This window comes from Antedon bifida, chromosome 4 (assembly GCF_963402885.1).
Source record: "Antedon bifida chromosome 4, ecAntBifi1.1, whole genome shotgun sequence".
Lineage (NCBI taxonomy): Eukaryota > Metazoa > Echinodermata > Crinoidea > Comatulida > Antedonidae > Antedon > Antedon bifida.
This window is the reverse complement of record NC_136229.1, coordinates 28908585-28918085: the sequence shown is the minus strand read 5'-3', so window position 1 is coordinate 28918085 and position 9501 is coordinate 28908585. Positions and strand designations below refer to the sequence as shown.

The 9501-nt window shown below is 33.0% G+C and overlaps 2 protein-coding genes across 2 annotated transcripts; both read left to right on the top strand.

Moving 5' to 3' along the window:
* Window positions 1-1066: 1066 nt before the first annotated feature.
* Window positions 1067-3923, top strand: LOC144840471 (large ribosomal subunit protein uL30-like). The gene is made up of 5 exons (XM_078696290.1): window positions 1067-1215; window positions 1813-2076; window positions 2334-2471; window positions 2984-3093; window positions 3577-3923. Exons 1-5 carry the CDS (start codon window positions 1205-1207, stop codon window positions 3783-3785), a joined length of 732 nt encoding a protein of 243 aa, XP_078552416.1. The 5' UTR covers window positions 1067-1204; the 3' UTR covers window positions 3786-3923.
* Window positions 3924-4694: 771 nt separating this feature from the next.
* On the top strand, window positions 4695-7175 carry LOC144840358 (mitochondrial nicotinamide adenine dinucleotide transporter SLC25A51-like). Its single transcript, XM_078696147.1, has 3 exons — window positions 4695-4717; window positions 5594-6096; window positions 6306-7175. The coding sequence occupies exons 2-3, from the start codon at window positions 5679-5681 to the stop codon at window positions 6821-6823; spliced, it is 936 nt and encodes a 311-aa protein (XP_078552273.1). The 5' UTR covers window positions 4695-4717; window positions 5594-5678; the 3' UTR covers window positions 6824-7175.
* The last annotated feature ends 2326 nt before the right edge of the window (window positions 7176-9501 follow it).

Genomic DNA, 9501 nt, shown 5'->3' with positions numbered 1-9501 from the left:
ATGGTCAAACTGGCTGCCAGCCAATGGATTTTTGGTTGAATTTAACCATATTATTTCATTTTATAAGTGAAAACATGTTTTTTTTTCGTTTCTTTTTCTATGGAAGTGATTAACTTTATTTAAACTACAAAATAACATATTCAAAGTCTGATTTAATTAATCTTCATATTCATGTTTTTGGGGGACAATACATCTTTAACTATATAGCTATAGATTTATAAAGTGCTTTTCCAAAACAACACCAAAGCGCTGTACATTAATTAGAGCAGTATTCAAGGACAAATAGAACAATCAAAACTTAAAATCAAAATTATTTCCTAAAGGAAAAGGAAACTTTTACTTCTAAATATATATTATTATCTATATTTATATATTTTTTTTCGTTTAATTTGATCTTAAATATGTATCTGTAAATTTTGGTGTTTTATACATGATTTTTATACATATATACACTAACAGTCACTACAATGGTATGGATCTAATGCATGCAGTTTATATTATTATTATTAAGACCAAAACAGTACTCAACGTACTGAATATTATGTTGCATACTGTATTTTTTGTTTGAATTAATTATTTTTAATCGTTTTAATTGTATTTTACATTGGCCTATTTTAACAATTAATGGCATGTATCATTTTTTAACAATTTGATGTATTTTCTGTTGATTGTCTTTTTGCCTGAGAAAAATGAATTTCTATTTTAAGTGAACCACTTAAACTTTTAGGTTGTTTTTATCAAATTTGTATATTAAAAAATATTTAATAATAATTTTAATAATTATATTTGAAACTGTATTAATTGAAATTTCTATATATATTTTATGTTTACTACTTTAGTAGTTTAATTCTCATATCGTAGTTTTTCATTGTAATTTTTATTGCTTTTGTTATGTATTGTTATTATGCTGACATGGGCACTGTACTGTGGGAGAACATAAGAAATAAAAAATTACACCGGGAACAAGTGAGCAAGTAGCAATATTCTAGAGGGCGGTAATATAAGCCATCGATTTTATATTATAATACAGATATTTTAAAGAAGAAAGAGAAAATGAGTTTTATATCTAAATGCATCAATATAAATAATTGTATGACTTATATATTTTATTACTTTGGTAGTTGTTAGATTTAAAATAAATTAACAATAAATTATTGTGATACAAAATTGTTTAGAATCAAGTGGCCTTTTCTCTAGTACAAACATGGCGGATAAGTATGTTCTCAACTGTCTTCTAAAAATCGTTGTTAATCTATGAAATCCATTAGTTAATTAAATATTTCGATTAAATACATTGAATTGTTTAAACTAATACCTATATTTAATGTGTTTTTGTGCGTTTATAACAATAAGATAACCATTTGTAAAGTACTTTCAGTTAGCGATATACACAGGGTACGGTATAGGGGAATCCGGTATAGGCAAAAGGCAACGAACAATCATCGCGTGTACTATATGCCAAGGGCTACTAGGCCCGAGTGTTCAATTCCTGTAGGCTAGGCCAACATTGGATTCCTACATTTATTATTTAATTCTACTCCTCCACTATAAATTCATATTCGTGTGTTCGGAGGACCTGTCTGAGTGAGTAGAGTAGGTTAGTTGGGTAGAGCTGTTAATTCGCCACTGCCGCACCAATCATGCGTAGGGGCAGAGTGGTAGGTGGAGGTATGGTAGACTAGATAGATAGAAGAGTAGGTCCAGATTGGACTAGGCCTGGACCTACAATAGTATTAAAGTAGTAAGTAGAAAACAAACAGCAACAGGCCAGCAGTACGATTCAAAGCTTGCATCCATTTTTTTATATTCTAGGAAGCTCCAGCAAGTACCTGAGACCCTCCTCAAAAAGAGGAAGAAGAACTTAACTGAAAAGGCCAGGAAAGTTCAGGCACGTCTCCTAAACAAGAAATCATCAGAAAAGAAGAGGAAAGTAATCTTCAAGCGTGCCGAGCAGTATATCCGTGAATACCGCCGCAAAGAACGTGATGAGATTCGAATGAAACGTCAAGCCAGAGCGGCTGGAAACTTTTACGTTCCAGGAGAAGCCAAGTTGGCATTTGTTGTCAGAATTCGAGGGTAAAAAATAACAGTTTTTAAACAACAATAATAAATAGATAAAACATACACAATGTATGGGAAACATGATTGAGTAAAAATTGTGAAATATTGAATGGGAAAATGTATATGCACAAAGTAAATACACAGTAAATGTATCCCTGTTTTTGAATTCTTTTAAACATACTATAAGTCTCTGCTTTCTTTCTTGATGAAAATAGTTTTTTGTAAATTTTTTAATTAAATGAATTGTTTCTATTGGTTGCCTTACTACACAGTATTAATGGTGTGAGTCCTCGAGTAAAGAAGATCTTGCAGTTGCTTCGTTTACGACAGATCCACAACGGTATATTCATCCGCCTCAACCATGCAACTCTTCAAATGCTCCGACTTGTTGAACCATACATTGCTTGGGGGTAAGTAAAATATTCCCTAGTATAATTTCCCAAACTGGAAGTTATTTTATGTTAAAGGTAGGTGGGCTTACACCCAGTGTGGATTATTCCATTATGCACTTGTCAATTGTATGACCCACTATACAACTCGGGAGAGGTGCATTATGGATGCGTCATTTACAAATAATTATTAACGCAGGAGCGTGTGTTAAAAAAACTAAATGGTACGTCACATCAATGAACAATGGTATTTCGATGTCTGTCAATTTATCACCCACCATTTGAACAACATGGTAATTGTTCTTCAAAATGAGGGCATCATGGTTACTTAAAACTCGCTTTTTTTTACACAAGGACGCACATAGACAAATGGACGTACCTCTCCTGGGGGGTCATAGAGTGGGTCATACAATTGACAAGTGCATTAGTCCTAACTTGTAAGTGATCCATATAAAAGTATTCATTGCTGAAGACGTAGTTGTTGGTAGATTATTCTTGTTTAAATTATCGTTTGTTTGTTGTTTTTTTTTTAGATACCCAAATTTGAAGACTGTGCGTGAATTGATCTACAAACGTGGATATGGAAAGGTTGACAGAAGACGTGTAGCTATTACCGACAACTCTGTTATTGAAGGCACACTAGGTATGTAACCATTTGACATACAGTAGAACCTTCATTTTACGTACGGTACAGGACCGAAAGGAGTGCGTAAAACATGGGATTCGTAAAATCCTGGTTGACCTTAAATTGACCCCCAAATACGTAGATCGTAGCTAAAAAGACTGCCGTATTTGCCTACTTTACTGTACAGCATGAAGGTGGTCACTAGCTAGGCCTTGCCTAGACTAATCTAGGCCAGGCTAGGAGGCTTAACTGTCTCGCACAGCAGAGTTCCTCACACAGCCATGGCTTTGTGCTTTGTTGTTGTTAAATTGCGCCCTCAATGTAAACAAATAATGACGTCATCAGTCATTTTAAGCGTACGTAAGATCCAGGGAAACGTAAAATCACGGTACGTAAAACATAGGTTCTACTGTATAAACAAACAATCTAGATACTATACAGTACTGGGAAATTGGAAAATCTAAATCACATTGTCTATAATCTTGTCATTTTATTTTGTAGGCAACCTTGGAATTATCTGTGTTGAAGATCTTATTCACGAGATATTCACAGTTGGACCCAATTTCAAGAAAGCTAATAATTTCATTTGGCCATTCAAGCTGAGCTCGCCACGAGGTGGATACAAAAAGAAGGGCAATCACTTTGTTGAAGGTGGAGATTATGGTAACAGGGAAGACAAAATAAACAACTTTGTCGCTCAGATGAATTAAAAACACACACAAAAGATAACTGGAGCTTATATTGTCTAAAAAAAAGTAACATCTTAAATGGTAAAAATGTATTGGTTTGGTAACCAATAAAACTGTATGATACCTGACATAATAAAATATAAAAAAACTGAATAGAAATCTTGTTTTAATTTACAGTACAGTTGTCTTCAATCATTTTAGACCTTGACAAAATTGATTTGTTATTTGTTATCACAGACTGGGGGAAAGCTAGGCTTTGAATTGCGTTGCCATAAAGTTGTTATTCACCTTTGACCATTTATTCACTCGTAAGCGGATTTTCTACTAGGCGAATCCGTTTGCAGACAAAAAAAATTGCGCTACACTTTCCACTACAACAAGAGTGAATAGCTGTGATTTTCATGCTCATCTCGTGTCTGCTGAGCTTTTCGATTCACATGATTTGTTGTGCAGTTTTTCACTTAGCAAAAAGTAGAAACAATTCTAACTATCATTTTCGCTAAAACGAAAACGCAAGGAACTAGGATTCGTTGCAGAGAGGGATTTGGAAGATGGAAACAAATTCGCCTAGTGGAAAGTTGCTTAACATGCAAAAATGTTGTACATATTGTAGCAAAATAATTAATTACTATATTAACACTACTAACTGTACGTTGTATTTGCTTCATGAATTATTCATGACTTAAGATAACACGAATTCGCATCTCGAAATTATTCAATAATATTCATAACTGTGTACATTGTATAAAATGCCATGTGCTGGCTAATCATACTATTATACGAAAGAAGAGTACGCCCTCTATAATAAAAAATTTGTCAATAAAATCCCGGCCCACACCGTACCAACAAACGTCGCGTACTGCTGCTGCACGTACGTACTACATGCGCTGTGTAGGCCTAGGCTAGGCCTTTAAAAAAAAAACTAGCAGGCTGCCGTGCTCAATCAACAAGCAGTAGGTGACTTTTTCTCTTATTACTATTCTTTACTATAGGCTATTGTTGGCCTAACTAGGCTAGGCCTTTCTACACCCACTACACTAGAGGCTAGGCCTAATTAACCTACCTATCTAGCTAGCCTAGGGCTAGGCTAGCTAGACCAGGCCTACTAAAGGGGCATAAGGCCTATAGCCTAGCTAGCTATGCTCGTACGTGTAGGCCTAGGCTAGCTAGGCGATGCCTAGCCTAAACCTTTAGCCTAATAGCTAGAGGCCCCTAAATAAAAGATCTGATCTTTAGTTTCGTCTAACTAAAAAAAGCAGGCCTACAAAATTACACGAGCGACTGCCCCTCATTTTTTAACACTGTAGGATATAAATAAACTGACCTTTTTCCCATATGCTTCTGCTGTGGTGTCAATATTTATGGTTTAATTAATGCAAACGCATGTTACCTGTATTTGTAAAAGTCATAGGCCTAGTAAATAAATTTAAACCTGGAGGTAGCCTAATAATAATGAATTTTTCAAAGTGCATATTTTAAATTTAGTGAACTTCAATAAAACAATTAGGCCTACTATAACAGCGGTTTGTCCCTGAAATGTCCAGTATCTTTAATTGAAGGAAATTAACCTAATTACCTGTATTAATTATACAGTACTGTACACTCTCATTTTAAATGGCAGCAATCCTTATTATTACATGTTTAGGCCTAGGTTTGTTTGCTGTGTTGAAAAAGATTTAATGCCCAAAATGTACACCATGTGATTCCAAAATAAAATAAAATTTGTCGGTTACTTTAATACAACTTGCGTAAGCCACTTCAGTTTTACAATATGTGAATATGCCCTAAATATATTACAAATTTAAATTTGTTTCTTTTTTAGTTTTCAGGTAAATCAATAAAATCACAAATTTATATGGATAATACAAAAATAATGTGAAATTTATAACTTTTCAACCCTCATCGAAATGAGTTATGACGAACAAAAACATGTCTTTACATCAAGACTCGGGAGGACTTTTGAACAATGCCAAAACTGCAGAGATGCAAGTGCAACCAACTCCAGAGACAATCTCTCCAGAACCAGTACACGAATCCTTAGAGTTCTTCTATGGAGGAGGTGCTGCTTTTATAAACATCATGGTTACTTTTCCGCTAAACAAAGTTCTTTTTCGGCAGCAACTACACGGCATCGGTGTCGAGAGAGCCTTTGCGCAGTTGCAACGAGAAGGCCCGGCAATGATTTTTCGCGGTGTGTTACCACCATTATTGCAAAAGACAACATCAACAGCACTGATGTTTGGACTATATGATCAATATTCTAAAATGATTAGACACCAATTTCCTTCTATTCCTGTTTCTTCAGCTAAAATGTTGGCAGCAGTTTTTTCAGGTAAGATACTGCATTTTTTCCTTTTGGTAATTTAAAAACAATAACTCTATGTTTCATACAAAGTTTTATTTATATACTGTGTTAATTTCAGTACAGTTGTACTGTATGCATTACAAAAATATTCTCAAGAGCATACAGTACCATGCTTGCACGTTTCTTTAAATTACAGTTACAGTTTTTTATTATTTAGATTATTTGTTTTTATTTAGGAACATCCGAAGCTATTCTTGTTCCATTTGAACGCGTTCAAACTGTTCTCCAAGACAACCGTCAAAAACATTATCGTAACACAATACACGTCTTCAAAGAGTTGTACTCCAAATATGGTATTAAAGAACTATATCGAGGACTAACCCCGATTCTTTTGCGAAATGGCCCAAGCAACGCTGTTTTCTTCGGTTTTCGTCATGAGCTGAAAGACTTGTTACCAGAAGCTCAAACACAGACTGGAAATATTTTAAATGACTTTGTGAGTGGTGCGGTCCTTGGTGCTAGTATTAGCACCGTTTGGTATCCTATAAATGTTGTAAAAACTCGCATGATGGTGAAGGTTGGTGGAGAGTACCTCTCATTTCGGCAAACGTTCTGGAATATTTATTATGAGCGAGGCAAACGTTTGTATAGTTTATTCTATGGTGTTCATCTTAACTTCAGTCGCGCATTGATTTCTTGGGGCATTATCAACGCATCATATGAACTTCTCAAGCAAACATTTTCACCTAGATAGGGATACTCCTTTATTTTCACCTAGATAGGGATGCTCCTTTATTTTCACCTAAAAAGGGATGTTCCTATATTTTCACCTAAATAGTGATGCTCCTTTATTTCCCCCTAGATAGGGATGCTTATTTGGGTTTCCCCTAGAATAGAGATAATAACTCTGACTTCATTTTCAACCAGATAAAAATATATAATATTGGTCAAAGATGCTGCCTCATTGAATGCAATCAGTAAAATCTTTCAACATTTAATTTATTCGTTTTTTACAATATGCAAAACATTGTTTTGTAATAGGCCATAGGTCATAATTTTTAAATTTTGACCTCAAAATCATTTTGTTTTGTACTGTTGGTACCAGTAGCTTTGATTCAAATCACTTTTCTCTGCCATATTAATAAAAATTCAATTTCAATTAATATTAATAGAAATAATAAAAGTTTATTTTATTATTTTAATGGGAGAATATGTTAAACAGTCAATCTTTATATGAATGTACAAATCATTATTTGTTTTTTTAACAAAAAAAATGGAATTGTTAATTCCAGTTTTTAATCATCAACAGACTGCCTTCAAATATCATTATTACTTTAAAGGCCCATCTTTTAAATATTTCTGAGCAGTTTCTCTAGTTACCCGTGTCATCAATCTAAACAAGGAGAAGATCCATCCTCATAAGTAAATATTTCTAGGTATTTATTAACAGATTAGCAAGATTCTTTATAAAGCCTAAAAGTATGGTCATGCCTTATTTTATACCAATAATTTGACCACTTAATAGCCACTTGATAGATGAGGGTTATTTTACTGTTGATGTATTTTAACTTTTACCGCTAAACACACTTACAGTACATGTACATCTTTCATACAGGTATATCAAATCAGTAATTTGTTATCATTGCTACAAGGTTATATTTAGGCAAAATAATAGCCGAGTCTAATTTTTCAGGACAAACCTAACGCTTAAAATTGGTGAGAAACACTAAATTTACAGTAGAACTCAAATCAGGATATGTATAGTTAAAGCTCAGGTACAGGCATGAATTTTAAATATAATATTTGGTTAATTGTACATAAATCAAATATTTGTAACAGAAATCAAGATGAAAAAACATGAATTTCCCTTAATATGGTCAAATACAAAATTTGGCATAAAAACCAGGAAGACTTTTTTTCAGTAGTTAGGTAGTTAACCTAATGTAATAACATGTCTGGTGACTCCCTAGAAGGTGAAAAAAGATGGTGGATATACGGTGGATAATTTTTGCTATAGCATGAAAATAAAAATCTGAAGTTGAATAAAAATACCAGAAATGTAATATTCAAGTTATATTACCTTTATTTAGTCATCTGATAAAATTTTTTACCACACCGTTTATTTTTCATAGCTTTTTAAAATGCCTCTCTATTTACAAAATTTGTGTACAAAAGAATAGAGATTTTACTGTGTAATTTGAACTATCCCCCCACTGATAAGAAAGTGCTTATTTTTAACAAGCTCGTGTAACACAAATAAAATCCCAATAATTATGAAACATAAGGGAAACTATAGATCGATAATTATTGGAATGTATGATCAATAGAAATTTTTTGCCCGCACCTGGCCTTTAATATCTGGAAAACACAATGTACCATCAATGTCCTCAAAATATAAAAATTTAATAGAAAGTACTTTACAGTATTAATTCCTTGATTTAGATGATTTATTTGAAATAACTATGAATTTGGATCTCAAAACATCAGTGAAGGATCGATGTTTCTGAAATATTGGGTGCTAGGGCATATTTACAATTACAGATCGGATATAATTGCAGTAGTTCTAAAACAATTTTATGTCAAATATCTTGGTTGTCTTCAGTTATTCTCATCAAAGCAATATTATATTTTAAAGACTAGAAAATATTTTATTTTAGATTTTATGTAGTTTATTTTAAATTTTCCAAATTGTTTGGGATTCTTTGTAAATACTGTAATATTAGTTATTAAAATAATTTCATAAGTAACAGAATAATATATATTTTAGTTGCCATTGAAAAACCCCCATCATAATTTTATTCAATGCATTTTTAATTTTAATGTACAGTAGATTATTTTGTTACGTTTTGCATTCTCAATTGAGAAAGTTTTTTAAACATTAATTTGTTAAATAGTTTAAAATATATTTTATCCTTTTATAAAGTTAGTTTATTGCAAATTTCTTGTTGAGAGTGCCACATTTCAAGAAAATTACAATTAATAGTTTCAAATAAAAATCTAAGATTGAGAAAAACAGTGTTAGATATACTCAACCTGTAAAATGCATAGTACCAATCAACGCAATGATAATAACTTCTACTGAGTAACTTTGCATCAGGGAGCTAAGTACTGTAAAGTGACAGTCATGGGTTTTTCTGACCTAATTGTACTGAATGCTCAGTACATTGCGACCACTTTGCGGATGATCTAGAAGTTTTGGGTTCAGGTCCCACCTAATAATTGCAAAAGTGTTCACAAGAAAGTGTTCATGTACTGTTGAGCAGTAGGCCCTACAGTAATAGTATTTGTCTCAAGGATCTAATATTTACACGGTATATTCATTTTTAGAATGTAGTTTTGTGAAGCTAGTTGGCTTGTGAGCTATAGTTCCTTACCACTCTAGGCTACAGTTGATAATGTTTTAATGTCCGTTTTGACTAGCAAAATGCTTGT